Raw genomic sequence first — 27,787 nt, forward strand, 5'->3', positions numbered from 1 at the left:
TCCTAAGTTTTGGGCTAATATCCACTTATCAGTGAATACATATTGTGTGAGTTCCTTTGTGATTGTGTTACCTCACTCAAGATGATGCCCTCCAGGTCACATAAGCTAATTTTTGATAATGTACAGTAAAATTTTTATGTGCCACAAAAACTAAATTGAAATTATTTATTTTGTTTTTCCATTCAAAATGAAAAACAAGATTTTTTTGTAATTATATTGGTATGTTTTTGATTATTAATTTGTATATCAGCTTTGCCTAATAGCCTAGTAACTTACAAAGATATTTTCCTTCTGATACAAAGGAAGAAAGTAGGTTAGATGGAAGCCACAAATGACAGGTCAGAAAACACAAACAAGTCTGAAATAACAAAGAGTTCAGTAAAAATGGTAAGAAGCAACAAATAGTAGAATAGTTAGTGCCAATAGTTAATGTCTACAAGAAGAGACCAGTGAAGGCAAGAAAACAGCTAGGAGGTTCAGTGAAGTGACTCAGCACATACAGACACTATGGCTAAGTTTGCCAACCTCAGTCTGATCCCTGTTCCTTATAGTAGGAAGAGAGAAGTCACTGCTGTGGGTTGCCGTCTGTGATGGTTTGTATATCCTTGGACCAGGGAGTGGCACCATCTGAAGGTGTGGCCTTGTTGGAATAGGTGTGACCTTGTAGGAATAGGTGTAACCTGGTTGGAATGGGTGTGTCACTGTGGGTGTGGGCATAAGATCCTCGCCCTGGTTGCCTAGAAGTCAGTCTTCCACTAGCAGCCTTTGGATGAAGACATAGAACTCTTGGCTCCTCCTGCGCCATGCCTGCCTGGATACAGCCATGCTCTCACCTTGATGATAATGGACTGAACCTCTGAACCTGTAAGCCAGCCCCAATTAAATGTTTTTTTCATAAGACTTAACTTGGTCATGGTGTCTGTTCACAGCAGTAAAACCCTAACTAAGACACCGTCTGACCTCTACACATGCAGTGTGGCACACACACATGACCCCCCCCCCATACATACAATAAAATTAATGTAACTTTATAACATTTTTAAAGGAGAAAACCATTGGAGAAAAGGTGGTCATGTGGTGAGTACAAAAACTACATCCATAAAATACACAGTGAAATACTAAATATAAAACAGAAAGGATGTATGTTAAAGTTTCAGAGAAAACCCAGAGTAGACACAGATATATAGAAGCTAACAGACCTAGAAAAAAAGCTCAAATCCTGAGTATAGCAAAGACACCAAATCAGAAAGAGAAGGCACATAGAGAAATGAAGAGAACCCAACCCAGGACTGTTTTCAAGATGAAGAAATCCTATGGCCATGGCTGAGGTGAAGCAGGGCAAAGACGAAAAGAAATCAAACGATTGAGAGAGCAACCCTCTCTGCTATAATGGCCAATGCCTGGATCTTAGATGTGCTGTATAGAAAACGTCCATGACAGCCATGCTTTCTGTTCTGAAGAACTGAGCTTAACTGCAGCAAGCAAGAAAGAAAGATGAAAAATAAAAATGAAAAATGAAGAGGAAGGAAGAACAAGAACAAGAAGGAAATGGAGGAAGGGAGAAGCAATAGGGAAGGAGGAGCAGGAGCAGCAGCAGACAGTGAAGCACCTGATCAGGCACTTGAGCATCAGCAGACAGTGACTGAGGAAACAGTGCACTGGCGGGTATCGGCTGGAGCATGTGTGTGGAGAGGGTCTCAGGCAGCATGTCTCCTGAGTGGGCCCCACATGGGTCTTCAATGGCATAGACTAAACTGTAGTTGGATCTTTTGTTTTGAGAAGATACTTGGGATTTACTCACCTCCCGGTACACAAGGTTTTTATTTTTGCTCTGTTTACTCTTTTGTAACCTCAAGGACACAGTACCTTACTTTTGGGTTGTTCTACCATTCTCTCTCTCTCTCTCTCTCTCTCTCTCTCTCTCTCTCTCTCTCTCTCTTTTTCCCTCTGTGTAGCCCTGCCTGTCCTGGAACTCACTCAGTAGACCAGGCTGGCCTCAAACTCAGAAATCCGCCTGCCTCTGCCTCCCAAGTGCTGGGATTAAAGGCATGCGCCACCACACCCAGCTCCATTCCCTTTCTCATGGGCCTAGGGGACCATCCCATTCCAGGTGAAGAGATCTTAGAGGATACACTTGGGTCTGAAGTGGGAGAAGGCACAGCCCAGCCTACAGGAACAGCATGTCAGTGAGTTCAAACAGCTTATGACAATTTACTAATACACTGTATATTACAGTAGATCACAGGATGAGAACAGGAAGCATAGGCAAGCTACTGTCGCAGACAACAAAAACCAATGTGGTCCGAAATTGAAGAGGCAAAGGAAGGAAAGGAAGACACATCTATGCTGCATGGATGTGATAAAGCCTGGGCTGTTTTGAAAAGACCAGAACTGTAGCTTAATGGATGCATGAGAAGGAGTACTGACCTTGTCCTACCAGTAGCATCACCACATAAAGAGAAAAAGCTTCTATTTCAATCATTACTACAAGATAGACTTTCTTAATATGCATATAAAAGAGATTCTGCTTGAGGAAATGTTATAGGCTATATAGTCTGAAACATACCATGTCAATATTTTATTCAAGATATTACATGAAAAGTCTCATTCCTTACACATCACTTGTAATGTGCATTTAACTTTGTGGGTCATTAGATAATAAAATATAATCCGTCGTAGCTAATACCAGAGTTGTACTGATAAAGTTTATAAAGCATTTATAATAAGAAACTAAACAATTTTTAAAACCTCCCAGTGATGTTTTTCATGATTCAATGAACTCATAAATGTTTCCCCCCAAATACTGATTTTAATTATTAAATGAGTTTAATTATTAAGCTGTACTCATGAAAAATGACCATGAAAGCTGCAAATACCTGAGGTACTCACAGCTGTGGAGTAGGGGTTCTGAGCACCAGTATTCTCAGCCCAGCAGCCACATCCATAAAGAGCAGCCTAGGAAAACAGAAAACAGATGCAGATAATACTTCCTAAATATTACAGGTAATTACCAGTTTTCAATACAATATCCATCTAATTAAACAAAGGTTATAAATGATACACAAAATAGACAGCAAAACAAAATATAAAGTATCATAGTGAAACCTGTTATACCATATACTAATTATAAATAAAAATGTAAGAGCCCCCATCTCAAAAAAACAATGTGGACTAAAAAGGAGGGGAAGACTGAGGAACCACATGAGAGTTGTCTTCTTATGCACATACATGTGCATGTGCACATACACACATGGAGAAAACATAAAGTAAAAAATAGTTCATAACAGAAGTAGCATAAAAACTATGCAAGCAACAGCTTTAAAACTCTCAAAGATGTATCATCTCTTTCTAAATATGCAATAATGCATTGCTGCTACCCTCACTCTGCCACACCAAGGACACCAGAACTTATTCTTCCTACATAACTGTATCTTTGATGAATCTCTCTCTTTCCCCTTCACTCTTTCTCTCTACTAGCTAGAAACATATAATAAATCAATATATACTTGAGACAAACCATATTATACCTCATAAATACATACAGACATTTTATGTCATTCAAAAAGTTAATAGGGCTGAAGAGATGGCTCAGAAGCAGAAGGCCCAGAGTTTGGATCAAAACCTACATAAAAAGTCAGTAAAGTCACCTGCAATCCCAGAACTAGACAGTCAGAAATATAATCCCAAGGGCAAGCTGATTAGCTTGACAAGCCAGAGTCAGGAAGCAGGGAATACAGGTCTCTGACATCAGTTACCACATTAGGATGCTCATTTTATAGAAAACAATAGTCCTGAGACAGTTGCATAATCTATCACCTATATAAATATTTTTACTATATAACACCTTTAATACAGTTTTACTACCAAAAAAGGTAGGAAGTTTTTAAACATGTTTTAAAGGCTTGCTTAAAATGGCTGCATTTTACTCAAAAAGTTGAAAAATAGAGGACAAGGTCTATTTTATTACTGCATTATTTGTTACTGTGCCAATCTAAATAATGGTTAAGAAGGAAGATAGCTTTAGGCCATGATATTAAAAGTAAATATTATAAAAGGAATTTTCTTAAGAGGAAAAAAAAGGATGAGCAATGTTGTGCATCTTTCTTAAGAAAGCATCTTCTCTCCTTTTTGAAAAGTCCCTCCCTCCCCACCCCCCACCTTTTTTTTTTTAACCAAGGTTTTGGATGATTAGGATAATACCCAGCATCAGGACAGGACATGGGAAAATGTCCCGAATTCTCAGTGAGGAACAGGAGTTTCTTCCACTGAGGTCTTACACTCCCTTGTGTTTTGGTTGACTCAGCTGTGCCATGGGAGGGCTGGTTGAATGGCTTATCATAAGCGCCTGCTGACTGTATTATGAACTCCATGTATTGAATCAATTCCTAAAGGCCTTCTGTTGTTACACTGACGCAGAAATACTAGGAGGAAAATAAAGCATGTTTTTCAATATGGTGTTTTCAAAAGTAAGAAAAGATCTCCTACTCTTTGTGCCATATTGGTTATCGGTTTTACTTTGGGAAGAGTTATTGTTTTAGGATTTTTTTTTTCCCCCAGGATCTCCTGTAACCCAGCCTGGCCTCAAATTCAGTATGAAGCTGAACTTGAACCTTGAGCTGCTGATTTTGCTGCATCTGCCTCTCAGTGCTGGGGCAAGTGTACACTCCCACACCCAGAGGCTGCTGCAGTGAGAGCTTGGGCAAGTGTGCACTCTCACACCCAGAGGCTGCTGCAGTGAGAGCTTGGGCAAGTGTGCACTCCCACACCCAGAGGCTGCTGCAGTGAGAGCTTGGGAAAGTGTGCACTCTCACACCCAGAGGCTGCTGCAGTGAGGGCTAGAGAGGTCAACTGTGATTCACATGAATATGGGAGATTTCATTCTGACAGTTTCTGGATTCCTAATCAAAGAAGATGGTTAGGGGAAAGCTTTTGTATTTAAATGAAAAGAGAAACAGAATAGCTACTGTAAAACATTTAGGGCTTTAGAAGGGAATTAAGCTATTTCCAGAGAGTAGAATCAGGAATCAGGACTATAGATGGAAGCTATAATAAATAGATATCTACATCATTAACTGAAGAACTCTGTACCAGATAGAAAGGCTCAATAGAATACCATGGTCCTATATAAGGTAGTGAGTTCTCATAATAGAAACAGATGGTTGCTTCATGTACATTCCAACTTGGTAGAGGATTGGAGCTATTGGGGTCTAAGAACATTAAATAAAAGATCATAGAAAGCCACAAAAATTGACATTTTATCTGGGTCCTCTGTTCTGCAAGTGTGTAGCCAATGACAGCCATAGCTATTAATAACAGGGAAGTATGATGTGCCCAGCAATACGAACTGTAGCATTTCATCTTCCAGAACTTGGAAAGTCTATTAATTATTTTCTCATATACCAGCTATAAACTACAATGATTACACACTAAAGCAAGTATATTCTAATTCAAATTAAATTTTACAATTTGCTTTCTATTAAATATCTACAGCAGGTCTGGTAATTTCTGCACACAGTGCATGTGAGCACTTACAATACATTGAAATGTGTCTTGTTGCTGCGCATTTTTACTTAGCTTTTGGGAGGACATGCTTTTGTGCTTCACAGTTTTCTTTCTCTCTCATTTAATGCTTTGTATCTCCAGATTCACGACATCTCTCTGACCCAGCAATTTAATACAATTAAGCAACTATGTTTTCCTCTGCAAGCTCTTTGGATTCCTCTATCCCACATATTTTTGTGACATTTTAGCTTTCATAATTGTGTATTTTTAAACAAGGGAGCTGATCAATATATTAAATTTCACAGAAGTTCCCTGCATGGTGGCAGAATGGCTTCAAGACTTCAGGAGAGATGTTAGTGTCCTGCTAACATCAGTCCAACCTTAATTCTGCTGCTGTTATTATTTTGCTATCCTAGTCAAACAAAAATTAGAGAAAGTGGGGGAACTACGAAGTAATGGAGGCAACTCTGTTATACTTCCTTATCTTCTCTACCAAGACATCCAAACCTGACTTAGAAACCTTGATTTTCTTACTCTAAACTTAACAAATATACAGTTCCATAATGTGGGACTGAACAAAGGCTTTTATATGAGTAAAAGTGTATGTGTGTGTGTGTGTATGTGTATATATATATATATATATATATATATATATATATATATTATAATATAATCACTCCCCATAAATTGTCTATGTGGTAGGTGTTTCTGTGTGGAACAGAAAATCAGTTACTGTTGCCATCCACACCGAACTAGTATAAGACTCTAAGAAACCTGTCCACATCAAGGGCTAACTGGGGAATATCACTGGGAGCTCTGCAAAGATGTCTCCCACAAATCAGTCTGCTCCAAGCAATCACTAACAACCAAGACCAAAGGAATAATGACATTCACTGTTCTTCAAATGTGAGAGAGGTACAACTAGTAAGTTTCATTTCAAATGTAAGAGAAGATCCACATGCTGAGTTTTAAATAAAATCCTCACCACCTCTTTAAAAGAGTACAGGAGAGTGTCCTGATTCACAAATATTTACTAAGGGCATAAGAAATGTACAAACTCCTATCGTAATGCCCACTGCCCTTAGTCATTATAGTGTCCCAGCTCTCACTGCCAAAGTCATTATTAGGTTCCATTTTCAATACAGAAGATTGAAGGTGGGGAGGGAATATTGAAAAAGGTTCTGCAAGAGAACTAAAACTAAGCAAGTGTCACATCAATTAGAGCCTCTTCATCACTAGATATAGGGATGACTGGAGATCTTAACCACTCTGTGAAATGGCTAAAGTCATTTCAGAGAGGAGAGACAGAGAATGCCAAAATGTCACTGTGACCTCAATGAAGGGACTAAACAGTGTGACTGTAAAACCATGTTCACACTTACAAAGCAATGGGCAGGGAGCACTGGCTCCTCCTGAGTGGTATTTACTAAGAAAGACGGAAATCAATACACATTTACTGAATGTCTACTACATATGCAGGCCAGTGCCACCCAGGCTGCTGGAGGGTAGGAATAAGGATTACTGGTTATAAAAATCAGCAAGAGCCCTGTCACCAAGAGATGGTGCTTTTAAAAAAAAAATTGAAAAGAAATTTTGTTCTTGATCTACATAAAAAGAAAATGTTCAAGAACAAGGGTTTCTATTTTTCCTAAGGGAAAAATGTCCCTAGTAGTTTAAAAGTCATACTGAGAAAAGACCTGGTTTTGTTTTTAGGAGTTTAAGAAACCCATAAATCCTTACCTGCCCAACTCTCCCTGGATGTTTCAAGGCCAAGCCCCCACTGGAGACAGCAGCAGCAACATTCCCTTCATGGTCCACAACCACAGCACCCACCGTGTCCAAAGTGCCTGAGTCATTTTCCTAAGAAACAAAGGGATATGAGTGTTTACCAGGCCTGGTGTGAGACACCTAGACACAACCACACAGTGGTGAGTGTTCACCAGACCTGGTGTGAGACATCAGACATGACCGCACATAGTGCACAGTACTTAGTAGGCCTGGTGTAATTATAACTCAAAAATATCTGAACTAATCCTTAAGTGCAACATTTATAACTCATCTCTTTATTATTTTGTTATTTTTCTCTTAATCTCAATAATTAAATGACTAAAAGTTTGTGTGTGAAAAGATCTGTGATCTAAATGAGCCAATAAACGCTAACATTCATGTTTTCAAACACAATCACATGCAGACTTCCAAGAGTGAGGAACCCTTCTCTCTTCTTCTCATTCTTCTTCTCTCTTCAGAGGAGAAGAGAATGACAGCCACCATCCTGGAGTGCAAGATACTGTCACCTTCTCATCAATCCCTTGTCTAAGAGAACCTTTATGACAGTCTCTTTTCTGCTGTTATTAATATGCGTGGTAAGTGGTGAGAGCAAACTGTGTATCACTAACTGGAAGGAATCTTTGTGTCTCTGTGCCTTCTCCCCAGTCTCACATATTTAAGGATTTAAAATGATAAGCAAATGTCTCCTACCACAGGAGTTTTCTGAACATCCGTGCCACAAAGACAAACTACTGGGTAAGGACAGAATTAAAGAAGGCAGGGGAAAAATTCATTACCGTATATTAAAAAGGAAAGTTAGTGTAGGTTGTTAGGTCAAGAGAAGTCTTGGTGAGGGCAAGGTTTTCAAACTGCATGCCAAACCCCTGGCATGAATGAAAGAACCAAACATTCCCCCAGGTTCACACGGGTAGCTAGCTACCCCACCACTGTGGCTGGATACTCAAGAGTACCGAGCAAAACTTCAGTGTACTAAGGGTTCCTTTGGTGCACTAAGAGGTAAAGAAACACATAAAGGTATTGACTTTGGCAGACAAGGTTCATGGGGATGAAGTATTACATTTCTAATCTCACATGTAGCCACATTGAAGGAAAGGTAGTCAGTGGAATCAGACTGTCACCCCAGAAGGCTCACAGGCAGGAGCATAACTTTCAGGGACAGCATCAGGCTCAACCATCCCTGAGCAGGGTCTCTAAGCCCTGTGTTATCACTTCCCTTGGCATCTACTTATGCTCTGAGTAAATCTGCACTCCCTGTGTGCATAACAATCCCAATGGTGATTAATTACAAAATGGGACACCTCGGTGTCTGAGCAAGTCTTTTTCCTTCTCTTCAGAGCTGGCTTCATGTGATGTCAGAGGTTGCCACTGAATAAAGATTTAACAGGAATGACTTTGCTTCTCGGCAGCATTTCTCTTCTTTGCTGGGTAAGGCTGAAAATCGATTATAAAAATACACCAAAAGGCACTTGAAAAACAAGATCTGATAACATTCCATAGGATTTTCATCAACCCCAAACCAAAAAGGGAGCTTTTAAGGTGAATGTGTCGAATATTATAAATCACTTTAAATTTTTTATCTTAATGACCTCAGTTACAAAAGGGTAACATTACAAGTTTGTCTTCTCAAGCTTTAATGCACAAATCAAAGAGAATCTATTTATGTGAAAATTCCTTGTTTTGTTTGTCTTAACTAAACTGCGATGCTGATGCAGCCTAAGTACTCTACATGATAGAGTTTTACAGGAGAAGCATGACACACATAGAATGATACCCAAGTTGATCTGCAGTAACTGTCCTAGCATTAAGGAAACTTTTCTGCCTAGCCAAGCCACCATAAAGAGATCTAACAGCCAATGTCAGTATAGCTGGGTTATACAGATGGATTTACTGTAATGTGGTTTTAAAAAATAAAAAATGCAGAAAAGAGGATTCTGTTCTAAATTAAGCTCTATATTCCTAAGAGTCTACAACACCTGCAAAAATCAGAAGTACTTCATAAATACTTCAAAACCATTCCACGGCCTTTATATACTACATGGCAAATTTTAAGATAATGAAGTAATATTTAAGGTCTTTTATGAAGTGTAGATAAATTGAATTAAAGACAAATATTGGTATTTTTGGCATAATAATCTCACAGAGCTCATTTGTATGGGAATGAAATCTTGGGTTAAAGCGTACAATCACTGTTACTATACAGACTTACCATTACACTCTTACACCCCATAAATATTTAAAAATGCAGCGGCCACAGATACACATGCACCTATTGTCCTTGACTGAAGCAGGATATTTATGTTACCTTTCTGATAAATCTTTTCTGAAAAACAACTAAGTACACTATAGGTTTTGTTGATTTTTTTTTTAAATAAAACATGCAATGAATTTGCCAGGAAGCACGCCAGTATTATGGAAAAGATTGAAATCAATTTTCTGACAGTGATTTTAATTTTCTGTGTTCTAAGATGGAGATAGCTGTTATGCAGTTATTACAAGAATTAATAGAAGTGGCATCTGTGAACTACTTTAAAACAAAGAAAAGATTTTTCACCAGAAAATTCCAACTTTACCCAGGTTCTCTAATCCTGAAACATCTAAAAGACACCACTAATCTGTTGCTTACCTCATTAGCATTAAAACTGTCTTTCACTTATATAAAATCACTTAATTATCAACCAGCTAGCTGTAAGAGTTAGTCTTAAACCCAAAGAAGGTAAGCAAAAGTCCCAAGTGGGGAGGTTTCGATCTCACTTAGAAGTGGGAACAACATAGTCATGGGAGGTAGAGAGAGGGAGTGACCTGGATGGGAGAAGGGAGAGCAAGGGGAAAGGTGGGGGAGGATCAGGCATGGGGAGAGACAGGAGAGAGTCCCAGAGGGCCAAGAGAATAATGGAAATATGCAGCTGACAGGGGTGGGAGGATTCTCTAGGAAGTCCCAGAGACCCAGAACGAGGGAGGCCCCCAGGAGTCCATGCAGGTGACCTTAGCTGAAATGCCCAACAGTGTGTATTTGGAATCTGAAGAGGCCACCTTCAGTAGCCAGACGGGACCCCTAGTGGAGGGATAGGGACACCAACCCACCTACAAAACTTTTGACCCAAAATTGGACCTGTCTGAAAGAAATGGAAGGACAAAGATGAAGCAGAGACTGAAGGAATGGCTGATCAGTGACCAGCCCATTTTGAGACCTATGGGCAGGCACCAATCCCTCACACTATTAATGATGCTATGTCGTGCTTGCAGACAACCTAGCATAGCTGCCCTTTGAGAAGCTCTACTAAGCAACTGACTGAGGCAGATGCAGATACCCACAGCTAAACATTGGATGGAGGCCAGTGACCCCTATGGAAGAGTTAGAGAAAGGATTGAAGGCCCTCAAGCAGATGGTAACCCCACAGGAAGACCAACGGTGTCAACTAACCTCGACCCCTGGGAGCTCCCAAAGACTGAGACACAAAACAAAGAGCATCCAGAGGCTGGTCTGGGGCTCCTAGCACATATGTAGCAAAGGACTGCCTTATCTGGCCTCAGTGGGAGAGGATGCACCTAATCCTGCAGGGACTTGATGCACCAGGGTAGGAGGATACATGGGCGAGGGCAGCAGCTCTCTGAGAGTTGAAAAGGATCGGGGATGGGAGGAAGAACTTGGTGAAGGGGACTTGGAGGAGAGACAGCATTTCAGATGTAATTAACTAAGAAATAAATCTTAACTAGTTAAATGTATCTGGAAGTCAGTATGCCATGGGATTATCCTAATAGTAAAGATCAAGATGATAGTCAATCAAGGCAACAACTAGAATACATGAAACCCTCTCAATGATTGACTATTAGACCTAAGAGCAGCATCAGAGCTGGTAAATATTCCTCTTGCGGAAAGAAAAGTCTCTGTGCCCTACAAGACAATGCCATCATGAGGCTTCTTTATTAGATTTACTTACATGTCTGAGCATTTTGCCTGCACGCATGTATGTGTACCATGTGTGCCTGGTTCTCGGAGTTCAGAAGGCTCTGGATAGCTTGGAATTGGAGTTACAAATGGTTATAAGCTACCATGAGAATACGGGAACCAAACTTGGGTCCTCTGAAGAGTAAAAATCTGCAGGGCCCTCACCACCATTAGCTGCACCTTCTTTGAGTATCTGGGAGGAAATGGAAAGATGGCTCTGGTCAAAGGAGACCTAAGTCTCATTCAATGTTTGTCTCCAGCAAGCATGCCTCTAGCAGTGACCACTGCAGAGTAGAGTCCTATAAGTTCATGTGAGCAAAGACTTAATTATCTACCTTCGCATATGGAAGACTAGACAAAACCAAAGAAAACTGTGGGCAGAGGAATATTCATTCATTTTTTCCCCCTTATCTCTGCAAAAGCCTTCCTCTGAGCTAGATATAGCTCTCTGGAACAGTACATAATCAGCATGCTCAAGGTATCAGGTTTGATTCCAACCATGGGGGGCAGGGGGAAGACAGAGAGAGAAGAAAACCATCTTCTGCTGCCAAAACTATAAATAAATCGGAGGCAAAGCCTCAAATGCTAAGTAATCCCTTCTTCCCTTTAACGTGTGTGCATTACATTTCCCTACACGACCATGTAAATTCATATAAACACTTAGGACTAGAATCAAAGCTTTATAGTATATAAAAACTATTTATTTCCTAAATTATTCAACAAATATTGAAAATTTTCAATTGAAAATATCTTAGATTATGTGGAGATTCCATATTACATGGATTGTAATGGTAATTATAAATTCACACCACAGGGAAGCTCCATAAGAGTATCCTGAGAATTACTAACGCTTCAAAGTGCAGAGGAGAATATTTTTCCAAAAGGTGGAATCTCTGTACAACATTCTAGGATTGGAAAATAAGAACTAGGTAAGAAGTTACTAACTAACTGCTGAGAGCTGCTAGGAGAGAGGCTGAACTCAGTTCTCTACAGAGATGTGGTCCCTGGGAGGTCCAGCATGCTCCAACGGGTGGCCCTACACACATACGCATAGGGGCAGCACAAACTGGACTCAGTGGGTTATAGACAGGCAAACGCATGGACAGACACAACAGACATGCAGAGACATTAGGTTGAGGAGACAGATCCACAGTTATGTGCAGGACTAGGGGCTGGGGAGTGAATGTGATCAAAATGTGTTGTTTGTATGTATGAAATTATCAAAAGATAAACAATATATTTAAAAAGCAAAAGTGAACTCCATTTAAAATTTTATATAAGTTTGTATGTATTTTAGGAAGTGTAGGTAGTTGTAGATTTCCTTGTGACATTCTTGAAAGGTTTCTGTTGCAATTTATCACTATAATCCCCTCCTATCCCCTCCCCTTCCAAAAAACATCCATTTAACCCTTCATGGTCAGTGTAACCCTTGATACCTCTACATTCTATCTGTTCTTTCTTGAAAGCCCTCACTCCCATGACCCTTTACTAACCTTCCTGACCTCCATGGGAATTCCAGACAGAATATATATATCTGAAGATTCAAACCTACTATCCACCAATGAGAAAGTGATGCAAAATCTGTCTTTCTGGGTCTGGGCTACCTCACTGAGAATAATGGTTTTCATATCCATGTATTTACCTGGGAATTTCATAGAATAATTTACTCCACTGTGTCAGTGTATGGCAATTTTACTCTCCATCCATCAGTTGATAGACATCTATATTGTTTCTATTCCTCGGTTACTGTGAATAGAATAGTAATGAACATGAAGAATGAATGGATGGGGTAAGGATCTCCCTACTAGACACTACAGGCTAACAAATAAAAAGCATACAACCAGGAATGGGTTAGCATTTTTGAAACTGTTTAAACTATTTTGAAACTGTCCCACAGACCACCAAACACTATAGGCTATTGCCAATGGTAGTGGTTATCTTCAGACTCTATTTGCTGAAGAGACTACATATTTGAGTCATAGACTATGGAGAAATAAGCCTGGTACTGACCAAGAAACTCATCACTGTCAACTCGCTTTCACAGTGCTACATGGTGTTTGTGACACTATCAGAGAAGGAAGGTAAGCATCAATCTTACCCAGCTGTGAACCCTGAAAGCTACAATAACAACTGGCCTGGCAGGATATATCAACAGGTACAATAGTGGCACGGATGCCATGAGAGGAACCAACCACCTTCTCCTTGAAGGTCTGCTCCACAAGTTGAAACCGATGCCTGGTACCACTATCAGAGCTGAGATTACAGGGTTAGATGGGTCATAGGCCCTAGAGGAGAACCTACCAGTATTATTTGGCTAAATTAACTGACTCCTAATTGCTCATCTATATATCCATAGATTAGTAAATCTTATTATAAACTTCTGTTTGCAGTAGACGGTCAACACAGAAACCCATGACATCAAGATGCAGAAAATGAGAGACTATGAAATGCTCAGAATTAAATGAGACATATGTAACAATCTTCCAACCAAGACTTGGGAGTCACTTGCTAAGAGCAGGCAGAGAGATTGTAAGAGCCAGAGGTAATGGATTACTACAAGGAAATGGTGTTTTCCAAACACAACAGGGCAGTTGCACAACTGGACCTACAGCCACTGGAATAGCATGCACATGACCTGAAAAAGCTCAGGCCAGGCAGAATCCCATAAAGAAGGAAGGTGGTCATGAAGTCCCCACTCGTCACTGAGGAGCTACTTCCAATTCATATCTTCTGGGGGAAAGTTGATTTTCTTTAAGGGTATGGCTCCTAATAAGTGAGCCACATCCCAGTGGATGCCACATAACCAGACTAAACAGGTGGCATAAACTGAGATTGATATCAAACCAAACCAAACAAACGAACAAAAGCCCACAATGCTGGGTGAGAAGGAAATGAGAAAGTAGTTGGTAAGAAGTAGGGAAAATGGTAAATATGATAAAAAATAAAATGTCTGCAATTGTCAGAGAACTAATAAAATATCTAAAAATTGAAAAGTAAAAAAAGGCAATGGTCTTAAATCTTGGTGTTTTAAAAAAACAACAACAACAACTTTCAAGCCAGATGATAGTAGCACATGCCTTTAACCCCAGCAGGGAGAGGCAGGCAGATGTGTGTGAGTTCAAGGCCAGCCTGGTCAACAGAGCAAGTTCCATAACAGCCAAGGCTACAGAGAGAAACTGTCTGGAAAACAAAGCAATCTTTCAAATAATGATTCCTATGGGCTTTTGTTCTCTGTAAAATAAAGCAATGTGCGAGCCAGTGTGGAAGCAAAGGAAAATGCTTAGGACCTCTTCTCTCCTGCCAGTGTGTAGAGTCGGAATTAAACTCAAGTCTTCAGGCTGATCCACAAGCAGCTTTTTCTCTCACCAGAAGTTAATTAATGCAACTTTAAATCACCTTTATTCTTATTCATATGTTATTTAGCAATATTTAACATATATGCATAGTAAGCCATTGATTGGTAAGCATTAGACCTAAGATATTGAGAGTTGAAACATTATCTATAACGTTTTAATGTGATAATTTTTTTCAAGCTCTTGAGGAGAGTAGAAACTAGATCATAAATTACACTTATCATAACAAAACATTTAGAAAACAAAACTGAAGGGCATTAAGCATTGGTGCCAAGCTGAATATGGTAGCACCTGTAATCGCAGTCCTCAATAAGTAAGGAAGGCAGACTGGAGTTTGAACACTGCCTGGCTGCATAGCAAGACTATGTCTTACAGAAACAAAGAAATTAGTTTAAACACTTAATAATAAACACATCCAATTTGACTTCTTACTTGTGTAGAATAAGTGCTGCTCACACTTCTGATTCTAAATCAAATCCTATATGAGCTTGATTCAGGAGCTAAACCCCTAAGTATTTATTGCAAAGAACTCAAAGCAGTGTCACAGAAGACTTGCCAAGGAAAGTCAGACTGTTTATATTTGCAAGAACCAAGAGCTGAAAACTACTCAAATGTCTATCAACAGAATAATACGTAGACAAATTATGATGTCATCAATAGCAGAGGACTGCTCAGCAATTAAATGGAACTAAATAGCACACATAACAATATGTTTCAGACAAAGACAGAGTAAGAGAAGATGCATACAACACAGCAACGATGTTTCCATTTGTATCAAGTTTTGGAACAGGTTAAAACACAAGGAAAGCAGTTGAGAAGTGCCTCAAGTCAAAGGGTTATTATCTAAGACGCATGGGGAAATGTTATTAAGTAATGGAAATATTATTTATGGGCTAAAACATTATACACATGTCAAAATTCACTGGATTTTAGATGTACTATCTTAAAAGTTAATAAAAATTTTCAACTTTTTCTATTTCTATGTGTTTAAGACACAATAACACATTTTTTGTCTTTTTTTAAATTTTATTAGGTATTTTCTTCATTTACATTTCAAGTCCCCTATACCCTCCCCCCCACTCCCCTACCCACCCACTCCCACTTCTTGGCCCTGGCGTTCCCCTGTATTGAGGCATATAAAGTTTTATTTTATTTATATAACATATAAAAATAATTATATATAGCATATATAGAGATATATAGATAACATAAAGGGGGTAATTAGGGAGAAAATGAATCAAATGTTCTGAAATTGACCATGGAACAAAGAATCCAGAACTTTGGGAACATGCCAAAGGGAGCCAGGAATGAGAATAGGGAGGAAGGGGTCCACTTATAATGAAATGACAAATTCCCAAAAGCTGATTTACCAGAAGATTGTGGTTGGCATGGTATCTCCCACCCAAAAGGATACAAGTCTAAATAGAAAACCAATAAAACTATGTTTTGAAAACAAAATTTAATAAATATACTTGTGAAAACCTAAGATCTTCCTTTAAAGAAACCCAGAGGGGCCATTTTCTATAAAAGTACAGTCTGTCTTGATTGCTCATGCACCCTGTTTACCACACACTCACGAATGTAGCCTTATACTTTCTTTGCTCTATTTCATCTTTTTTTTCTATAATATCATTCATCATTTAAAATATTAACTTTATTTAAACTGCATACTATTTTTCAAATTAGTTAAACTATTTAATTTAAACTATTTCTTTTGTAAATTTATCTATATATTTGTGTGTATGTGTGTTGCCTGCAAGAACACCTGTGCACCATGTGCACACCTGGTGCCTATAAAGGCCAGATGAGAAAGTCAGGTCCCCAAGGACTGAAGTCACAAGATGCTTACAAGCTGCCATGTATATGCTTGGGATCAAATCCAGGTCATCTGGAAGGGCAGCCAGTGTTCTGAAAGCATGCTGAGCCAGCTCTGCAGCCCCTAAGCTGTCTACTTCTACCACAAAACTATAGGCCTTAAGCAGACAGGAACGTCTGTGTATTTCATTATCATAAGTCAACACTCAAAATAGCAAGTGATATCTCTATGGTACTTCCCGAATGAATGAATGAATGAATGAATGAATGATATACTTCAAAGGAGCTGGCCATATTATGGTCCAATGGTAGAGCATATGCTTAGCATGAATGGAGGCTTAGGTCTCAATCCCCAGTATAGCAACCACTAGAGAAAACAAAACAAAACAAAAAAACAAAAAAACAAAAGGAAAATCCAGGGGCCATCATGAATGTAAAAACATGGAGGAAAATCAATGACAAATCTACATGTGCAATAAAAAGCAATATTGTCTTTAAAAAACATTTTATTAATAATATTCAACTGTTTTTGTTTTTTAAAATCTTCCTTTTTTGAGTTTTTAACTTTGTTTAGTTTTGTTTGCAGTGATAATTTCTGGACCAAAGGTCTCCATGTGCTATGCTTGTGTTTCACCACTGTGTTCTGTCCCCAGCCCTGGCTATATATTAGTTCTAAGTAACATACTTAAAGCATTAAAGTTACAAACGAGTTAAAAATAAAAGAACAGGTAGGAGATTTAGATGCACTAAGCAAATATCAACCTATACAATGAAGGCATTTTAATATCATGTTTTGCATACAAAAAGCATTAACAGAAACAAAAAGAATATGATAAATGTTAAAAATTCTGCTTCACTGAGAAGATAAAATAAGTCTAAATTCATATTACTTTACAACGTATGTGAAGTGGCTTTAAACATATGTGAAGTAAAAATCACAAAGAAAAAAAAAGTCAGCAAACTGTAATGAGCTATTTCAAAACATTTCTTCCCATCATAGGTAGATCAAGTAAGAAAAAAAAAAATCAGTAAAAAACCAGCCATGGACAATACATTACAGCTGGATTGACAGGTGTCCATATGCTGTTCTCAGCAATTACACAGGAAACACATCTTAAAAGCACACATGAATGTTTACAAGTTATCATACATTAAACTATAAATCACAAAAAATTTCAAGAAACAACATCAAAAAGAATACATGCAGACTATAAAACAGGGGAGTCAATAAAATTTGAAAATTAAAAATAAAACACTTCTGAAGAATTTGTGGATCAAATAAAACTAAATGCAAACAAAGGCCAACAGGTGATGATAATACCACACTTGCATGAATGCAGAATACAAGAAAAACAGTGCTGGGAAGGAAATTTACATACACGATGCTGATTCTGGAAAACTAATGTCCAATTAACAAAGTCAGAAAGAGAGCAGGTTAAACACAGTATCTAGAAAATATAAATTGGAGGTAAGATGAAAAAAAAAAAATCAGTGAAGAAATTAACACTACCCAGAGATCAAAACAAGCAAATTTGGTTGGGGGAGGGGGTTGTTAAGTAAACTGAATGAATTCAATCTAATATACAACCATTTTCTTTACCACTGACATCTCAGCAAAAGAGCATCCCCATCGGCTTCTCTACTACCAAGCCCCACCAACCCCTCTTCCCACCCCGACCCCCATCTTAAAATCCTGCAGCACTCCAAAAAAATGTTTCCTGAGTCATTTCCCAGAGTCTTCTCTGCCTTTAAACTCCCCTAACACAACTTTTTTCCCACTCTAAAAGCACTCTGCATTGGTTTGGGGGATCCTGTGTAGAGAATAAATACTATAAAACAAAAACTCTCTAGACTGTCTGAAAGAGAATCTTGCTCAGCGCACACACAAGCTGTAAGCTCACCATGGCGGAAGCTGCTTTCCTGGCAGGGATCTGGTTCCATTTCTGATTGCGATGTGCTGCTCTTCCCTAGGCCATGCTTTTGCACAACATCTCCATGAGGGCTGCCCTTACAGGTCACTGCCATGGGGCCATGGCTGCCTCCACACGTACCACACTCAAGTCCAGACCATTTCTCACAAGTAGAGAGTGACTCTGCTTCAGGAAAGTTTACATGCCCATTAGTCTACTGTTCCAAATCCATGTCTAGACACTGACCCATCAAACACAGCCTCTCACTCTATCTACAAAGAAATACATGTCTTGGTTTTGACCATACATCCTTACATTCAGTGTCTCATTTGCCTGCTTTTACTGCCTTCTCATGCACTGAGGTCATCCGACACTGTAAAATACTCCTCTTATTTCTGACTCAGTTTCCTTTATTTCCAAAATTTCCCATTTCCTAAAAGCTCTAATAAGTGATACTCATCCCAAAGTTTTGCTTCAACTTTTGTTTTCTCCCCTGGAAAGCTTGGCTATCAAATCAAATAGACAAAAGTGTTATAATCAAACCCACCAAAAAGGAGGCATTTCATAGAGGCACACGCATCATACTACTTCACTGACAGCAACATTACCGCGTGCTAATGGGATATGAATTCAGTACCTAGGAAGATTAAAAGACACATAAATAAGCAAGCTAAAACACTGTTAATTAAATAGATGGCAACAAACTCTTTATAAGAGCAGGCGACGTTTTTCAATTTAGTTGTCCAATTTAGCTCTTTCAAGGAACACCTGGCCAAAGCCTGAAACATAGGTCTTTCTTTCATTTTGGGCTACCCTCACTTTCTCTGGATAAAATTACACTTTTAAATGCCAGAACTCCACTGGCCTTTGAACTGAGTCTTAAAGCAGTGGGGAATAGCAGATAAAGGACTAGAAAGTAACACAGACAATCTGGATCTTATTCCTGCCAGAGAAACACTGTAACAATTAGGATGGGCCACTTGACCTGGATTTAAATGGGACCCTCTCCATATTGAAGAAGAATAATTAATATCCACTTAATAAAACATTATTAAGTTGCTTTATATGCATGAGATTTTATAAGCAGAGCACTATCAGTTTGGCCAGTTAATTATGGGTATATCCACAAAACCAAAAATTATTCAAACTCATAAAAAATTTAACTAAGGGCAAGCATATTAAAAAGTAAAATGGAAGTGAAATGTTCATATGCTTTCTCCTTTTGTTCTCAGGTAAACTCAAATCTTATTAGAAAACAGATAAGTCAAAAAGAACTAAGAAAAATGGGTGAAGAGCACTGTATATTTTAGGACATAAGAAATATAATCTAGAGTATCAAATGTCATTCAATTTAACCTCAACGATGTTTTCAGAGGCTTATGACACTCAAAAGTCTACATTTGACGCAAATAGTTCCTAGGATGAGCCCTGTTCATCCATATTTCTAAACATTCTCCTCAACTGGTCCCAGGTACAGTTAGAACAAATAAGAGTTGGGGTGGGAAAAACGCCTCTGGATGTGGACATTTTCATTCTATAAGACCTTTGTCCACACTTACAAAGTCACATATCAAAATAAACATGTGCCAGGAAATGAATGGGCATTCTTGGTGTGCTAAGGTTTAATTCTTTCATAGGATGTGAGGGACATGGCCTGGAAGTACATTTGTAAAACGGGCATTTTTACCCTCTGTAACAGGAAAGGTATGTGCCCATATTTCTCTAGGTGAGAACGCCCCCTTGTGGACACTTCCATACTTACCTTTTCAGAAGTCTCTATTCCCTTTCCTGCTTATGTATCTTTAATATCGCTCCTTAATAGCTACAATACTGAAGACGTAACAGTATTATTTAATACTTCAACTAACCTAATTCCTACTTTTTGTTGTAAATTCCTATATACAAGTTTATCATCAAAAACTGAAGCATGGATTTTGACCCAGCATATATTTAACCATCTAAGAAAATCAAACTTTTGTTGAGTCTACAAGATAAATAAAATAAAATGTTTTTTCCTTCAAAATTAGTATCAGAATCAGTTTTATATGGTTAGTACTAACTTAATTAAATGATGTTTTTATGAACTATAAAAAGGATAAAATTATTATGTTCATCCATTCATGAGCTAACATGAGTAATAAATCTCAAAGTGACAGATGTAAAACATAAATAATCCAACTTGAAAAGTACTTCCTGATTAATTTACTAAGTAATGGGGGATGAATTTATTTTGATCTCAGTGGAATTAGAACAGTCCTTAAAAGAGGACCAGAATAAAACGTTAGGAGGCAGAAAAATAATTGGTAACTTTGTTACCAATTATTATTCCATAAATACTGAAGCATGAGGAAAACCAGAATTGAGACTAACAAATTCATAAGTAAAAAAAAAAAAATTAAATAGAAAAACAAAACCTTCTAAGTCCTCTCCACTTTCAGTGTTTCTTTGAGACATGCTATCATCCTCCAAGCCCGCATCTATACGTAATCTGGAACTTCACTCTGGCTCACTTAGTATTTTAACTTCAATAAAGGAACTTCATTTCTAATCCTGTTGGTTTAGTGTTGAAATGCCTCCTATACCTATATAAACATTTCTTTTCCTAGACTTTGGAAAGTTTCTGCTTTCCAAAAAGTTGTGTTGAATCTATTTCCTATGTCTTAAGCATGGAATTCTCCTACATCATGAATCACAGATCATTTTAGTCTTTTCATAGCACTCTGTAAGTCTAGCGTACTCTTTGTAGGTTGCAGTTCTCTCCTTCCAGCACTTGAGAAACTTGACACAGAGCTGCTTGCTGTTCAACACAGCATTACTCTGACAGAAGAATTCATCTCACAGCCAATGAAGTATTGCACAAAAACAAGAGGATGCAGCATGCTGGCTGACAGGGTTATGTTCAACTAACATTGTTATATCCAGTCTGGAGGTGCCACCCTCAGTGAGATGAGACCTCCTACACTATCAAAATAACCCCCATAGACATGCCAACAGACAAATTCTCAGACAAATTCTCAGGTGAGATTTTTTTTTTCCCTCAGATACTTCTAGATTATGTCAAACTGACAGTTAAATCTACCGACAGCAGTTAGTGTGGCTGTGAATGGTGCTTCCATTACTAGGCACTTACTGTTGAATACCAGTACCTACAGTGCCTTTCATATCCTGGCTCCAGCAAAATTTGCTTCTTTCTAACTACTGCACAGTTCAGTTTTCAAGTTTTTTCCTTGCAGCCTATTCTGCTGGCCAGCTCTCAGCATACAGTCCTGTGACCCTTGCTTTGGGTTCCGTAGGAGTGTACTTCACATGGAATCTGGAAGTACCAAGCAAACAACTGAGCAAGGCTAGGGAAATTGGGGTCCCTATTTTTAATGCCATATTTCATCTCTATGAGAAGACTTTCTTGTCTCTTCTGCTGTCATGTACAAATTTTCTCTCCCTCTCAAAAGAGGGAGAATGCTGATGCTCTGAGGCTATATGTATTGAGCGAGGTCCACATGACCTCGCCTGGGGCGTGGACTTCCTGGACCACTGCACTATACATCCATTAGCAGTTCCTGAGATCACACATTGCTGACATTCAAGTTGTCTCCAGTGCTTTCCAACTTACATCAACTCAGATAAGAAAAACATTCCAACTTGATTTTTGTTTTAAATCATTTCCACAGAATAAAATAAGTAGAAAATAAGTCAATAACAAAAGATAATAAAGTGAGAATTATGTATTAAGATATTGCATAACATGCACGCCTTTAATCCCAGCACTAGGGAGGCAGAGGCAGGCGGATTTCTGAGTTCCAGGACAGCCTGGTCTACAGAGTGAGTTCCAGGACAGCCAAGGCTACACAGAGAAACCCTGTCTCGAAAAGAACAAAAAAATAAAATTAAATTAAGAATGTCTTCCAATATCACATAGCAAATGTCAATAATATAAAACTTCCAATTATTTCTGTACCAAGCCAGTAGATGAAAAATCAGAAACACAGATGAAAAAGCTACTAGCATGGAAGAAAAGTTAACCAAGGAAATTTACATTTTTTAAGAAAAGAAACAAATATAAATGGTAGAAATTAAAAACTCATGGATGAAAAAATTTAAAAGTACACTGGAAAATATGACCAAAGACTCTACCAAACAGAAATAAAAGATATTAGGAATAGACAACAGTTAAGGAAATATTATAATTAAAAATTAATTTAAAAAAATAAATGGCACCAATCATTATATAGGATACTCTAGGATACCATCAAGAAAGGTTCCAATGGGATAGAAAGCTGAGATTAAAAAGTAAAGGCACAAGAAATATATCTATGAAATTGTAGCATAAATTCCCCAAATTAAAGAAATAAAAAACATTACTCAAATGCAAGCCGCATTTAGAATTTCCCCCCAAAATATGACCATAGAAGATCTTTACAATACATTTAGTCAAGAAGTCAAAAACATAATACAAACAATATCAAAATATATAAGAAAAAAGGGCCAGTGACATAGCTTAGTAGGCTAAAGGTACTTGCTATCTGTTGTCATAAACACCACATCTCACTGGTAATGTTACCCACAGGCTTAGAAGTAAAAGATGGAAAACGATATACCAAGAGAATTGGGCAAGATTGTACAGCTATTCTGATATTGGGGGAAGGAGGGAGGGAGGCAGGGAGGGAGGGAGAAAAGGAGGGAAGAGGAGAGCACACTAGCTAGCAAACATCAATCAGTCCACTATAGGGACTGGAAAGGCCATTATATGGGCTAGACAGGTAGCTCAGAGGTTAAGAGCCACTTGGATGCATAAGTTTAGTTTCCTGGGATGTACATACAGGCTTACAACCAGCTTTAACTCCAGTTCCAGGGGATCCAACAGTCACTTGGCCTCCTCAAGCACCAAGCTTACAAATGGTACAAAGATATACATGCAACCACAATACCCACACACATAAAGTAAATAAATCCTTTTTTAAGGCCACTATATTTTAACAAAAGAACATTTCACCAACAAGATATAACAGCTGTGAATAGGTTAATATTAAATATTAGGACCAGATATTTCAAAACCAAACAATGGGCATCAAAGTCAGATAGGTCCTCATACAATAATAGAGCAACAATACTAGGGAGACTTCACTATCCCAGTAATAAAATTAACAGCAGCAAAAAAGCTTTCAGAATGAAACAACAACTATCAAATAGACATAACAGATATCTCCAGAATACTCCATCTAACTCAGCAGTTCTCAACAGAGGTAACCTAAGACCATCGATAAACATACTTACATTACAATTCATAACAGTAGCAAAACTACAATTATGAAGTAGCAAAGAAAACAATGTTATGGTTGGAGGTCATTACAACAGGAGGAACTGTATTACAGGGTTGCAACTTTAGGAAGGTTGATAAGCAATGATGTAATATTGGAATTCTTCACAATATCCAATAGAATCTCCTCTAAAATAAAACATATTTTAGGTCACCAAACAAGTCTTAGCAAACATAAAGGAATCTAAATAAATTCCTATATCTTCTTACATCAGGGTAAAACTAGAAATCAAGGGCACATGAAAAATGAAAAGGAGCACAAGTACTGAAGGATTAAATAAGAAACTCACACTTGCAGGACCTCCGTCACCTAACGAAAGCACAGGAGAAATGAACAATTCTTAGAGACGATGGAAGGAACACTTACCTCAGCTTTTAGAATACAGAGCAGGCAGTTCTAAGAGGAAAATCTGTGGTGATGATGGCCTTACAAAAAAAATCATCAAGTTTTCAAATAAACAAGCTAATAACCCAGCTAATAATTACCGTGTTGGAAAGACGAGAACAAGCCAAACTAAAAAGCAGCAAGTGAAGTCGGGCATGGTGGTGCACACCTCTTTATCCCAGTGTTCAGGAACACATCTCTACCTGAAGTCGAGCCCCAGGGCCCACTTGCTGGACAGACATAACTGAATATTGCAGGTTGCCCTCTGACGTCCACAAGCATAGCATACACATGCCCACACACCCCTACACAAATGAATACCTGAAGATAAGAACAGCATAATGATAAATGCTGAGCTTCAAAACCCCATATAAACGCATGAGGTAGCAGCAAATTTAAAGACTGACCTACCTAGCACCAATTAACATAAAAAACCTGTACAGTGGACTCATCAGGTGATAAACATATTCTTTGATGGGACTGCTGCAATTTTTAATATATTACCCATCATTCAAGGCAGTGATTTCAAAAGGAAGACAATCACTTCAAAGGAAGAACTTCTCATTTTATAGAGCATAATATGTAATGAGCATCTCTTTACAAAAGTGACAGAAGCCCATACTCACTATCTTCTTGAAAATCACAGAGCAAAAGATCAAGCAAAGTAACTTTCAAGAAAACAGTAATGATACTCCGCCTTGCACACAAAATGCACAGGCATGTACAAATGGAACAATGTGAAGAAAATATGCTGTTTGGAGGGGCACTCATTTTCTTTGATCTTAACCTACCTCTCACCCAAAAAAATACAGTGATTTAGAATGATGCAGTTAAGCGCTTACATAATAACTTCAAGATGGAAGGGAAAAGGGGAAAACATTACCCACAATATACTTCAAAAGAATAGAATGTATTTATATGAAGCACACAAAGCAAGTCCCAACATTTCCTTTCTGAAACATGTGGCCAATTTAATGTCCCTGTGTGGTGGCTAAAGAACCAAAATTAAAAGTTGTAGCATCTCTTTCGAGTGGTTTTGAACACACGACATGGTATGAAAGCACAAAAGCAGAGCTCATTTCCCCAAATGTGTTTGTTAGAAACTGAAGACTACAAGAGACTCAGACAAGGGGCAAGGGCTGATGAGCATTTGCTGCGCTATCCCGCGTAAGCTCACTGACCTACAAGCCAACAAAAACTAACTGAAAGCTTAAAATACGTTATGCACGTGGTGAGAGGAAGCGGGGATAACCGTACACACTCAACTGCAGAATCTGCTACTAAAGAAAAGGGGATGGAAACTATTTAGGCAATATGCTGTGAGGAAAGGAAAGAGAAAGGGGAGTCTGAAACATCAAAAATGTTGAGATCAAACAATACCCCCAACTTCTTTTAATACTCTAAGAATAAGAGTTCTTTCCAATCATATCCAGGACTAACTGTTTGAAATTGATCTTTATGAAATCTAGACTATGGTCTAGATGCATGGTGTCTGCTTTCTAAATGTAAATGTCTTCTCAGCCATGAATAACTTAAGTTTCCCTATGGCATGAACCGAATACAGAAACAGATCAAGGAGCGAATGGCATCATTCAAAGAGTGTCTTCACTCAGCTATAATAAAAATTAGTGCCGACGAGGTTACCTTTTGCTTTTTGTCTCAGAACACAAGTATGAAATATTTATATACAATAAGAGACAGAAGAAAATCTAAGTAAGCCCACCCAGAGAGAACAGGGCCAAATATTTACTACTATTTTCATATTAAATATAACAAGTTAAACAGTTATCTTTCCCTTTTCTACCACGTAAGTCACCTAAAAAAGCAATGATGAAAAAAAGAAATACAACCACGAAGAAGAGATAATTCCTAAAAATCTGTATTTCTCACTTTAAAATATTACACCTTAAAATCTATGAAACCTACAGCTAGAAACCAAGTTCACAACACTGAGTTAATTCACAGAAATGTGGTGCAATGGCATCAACTCTTCCTCACTGTCACTCTCACTTCAATGGTAAAGCTTCTCAAAAGCTAGCCTGACTCTGCTTCCCACCCCACGCCTACCTCATCAACCCACACATGTCCATCACCAATCCATACCTCACAACATGGTCTGCCCAGATCAACAGTCTCCAGGTGCCAAACCCAGCAGCCATTCTTCAGCAGTGTGTGACCCAGCAAAGACTTTCTCTGAAATAAATGCTCCTCCTGTAGTCCTCTCTTTCTCCTCCCTCCCCACCTCCCCCACCCCCCTCTGACACGAAAGTACATCCTGGTACCTTTGCCTCACCAGTATGTCCTTTTTCTCCCAGTTTCTACATCTTGAACTGGCTTGAGATTCAGGTGCAAATCTCTCACACAGTCTCACTATTCAGTGTGTCAATATGGATGTATATCCCTTTTTATGTCAATAATTTCATCACATATATCACCCTCTTGCTCTGTCTATAAAACTACTGTTCTTGAACATGTACTTGCTCCTATAACCAACTTCACAATCGATACTTCACAGCAAGCTTTCCAATAGTAATGATGAAGGGTTGGTACAAGTTTTCAGAAGTTGAAAATACACTAGGAAAAGCAAAGGAGCATGGTTTTAAATGCATATGTTTAACAGTGTCCTTTGGTGTCACAGGCTTGGTTGCTAACCTCAGTCGGGCACTACTGGGAAGATTGTGGAACTCTTAAAAGATGGAAGGAAAACACTGGACACTAGGTCCCTGAAGAGTACACTTGAGGACATGCACAGCCTAGCCCACTCTCTCTGTTTTCCCTTCTAGGACTCGGAGACGTGAACAGGCTTCCCTTGCAATGGCCATGCTTTGATGTACCTTCCTTGTCAGAGGCGTGACAGCAGAGGCCCGTGGACACACAAAATCTCTAACCCAAAAGAAAACAACTTTCGGGGGCTAGAGAGATGACTCAGTAGTTAAGAGCTCTGACTGCACTTCCAGAGGTCCTGAGTTCAAATTCCCAACAACCACATGGTGGCTCACAACCATCTGTAGCAAGAACCAATGCCCTCCTCTGGTGTGTCTGTAAACATCTACAATTTACTCATATACATTAAATAAATAAATAAATCTTAAAAATAAAATAAACAAAAAATGGCCCTGACTTCTGAGTAAGTCTAAGCCTGGCTACAAATTTCTATAAAAAAAAAATTCTATAAACAACCACTAAATTAGCCTCAACAAAAAAAAAAAAAAAAAAAAAAAAAAAAAAAAAAAAAAAAAAAAAAAAAAAAAAAAAANAAAAAAAAGAAAGAAAGAAAGAAAGAAAGAAAGAAAGAAAACTGTCTCAGTATTGTAAAACTCAACAACACCCTAAAGTTTTCATCCTTTTATTCAGGGTGCTGGGGACTGAACCCAGGGCCTTATGTGTGCTAGGCAGAGACTCTAGCACTGAGATACGTGCCTAGCCTGACCTTTTGATAGAACCAAAGCCTTTCCATTGAATGTAGGTTCTCAGACAATGTTCCATACAGTTTTTCTTAGTAAGCAATGAAATGACCTATGACTTTGACTTTCATATTATATAAAAGAGAACAAGAAAATAAAAATATTAACAAACATTCTAAATAAAGTATACATGGATTTTTATGGTTTTCATCAACTTCACTAGCTTACATTTCCATAATTATAATGCAACAGCATTTCCTTACAAGCCAATTCTGGTTTTTTAATTTACTTTTCCAATAGAGCACTAAGTATTCATACAATCCTTAGTTTTCAAATAAACAACTCTCCTTTTAAATTCATTATCCCAAGG

General features: G+C 38.3%; 1 protein-coding gene across 7 annotated transcripts in view; it reads right to left on the bottom strand.

The window, feature by feature from the left end:
* Tasp1 (taspase 1) overlaps positions 1–27,787 on the bottom strand; it is a 222,321-nt gene that overhangs the window by 107,204 nt on the left and 87,330 nt on the right. For 5 of the 7 annotated variants that reach the window (XM_029474096.1, XM_021149133.1, XM_029474094.1 and 2 more), the window contains exons 9-10: positions 7,243–7,362; positions 2,877–2,955 (exon numbers count right to left, since the gene is read on the bottom strand). In XM_029474096.1, coding sequence (XP_029329956.1) covers positions 2,877–2,955; positions 7,243–7,362 — 199 coding nt within the window. The remainder of the gene's footprint in view (positions 1–2,876; positions 2,956–7,242; positions 7,363–27,787) is intronic. The other 2 variants (XR_002376878.1, XR_003835952.1) reach the window with 1 other exon arrangement.

This window comes from Mus caroli, chromosome 2, assembly GCF_900094665.2.
Source record: "Mus caroli chromosome 2, CAROLI_EIJ_v1.1, whole genome shotgun sequence".
NCBI classification, from domain to species: domain Eukaryota; kingdom Metazoa; phylum Chordata; class Mammalia; order Rodentia; family Muridae; genus Mus; species Mus caroli.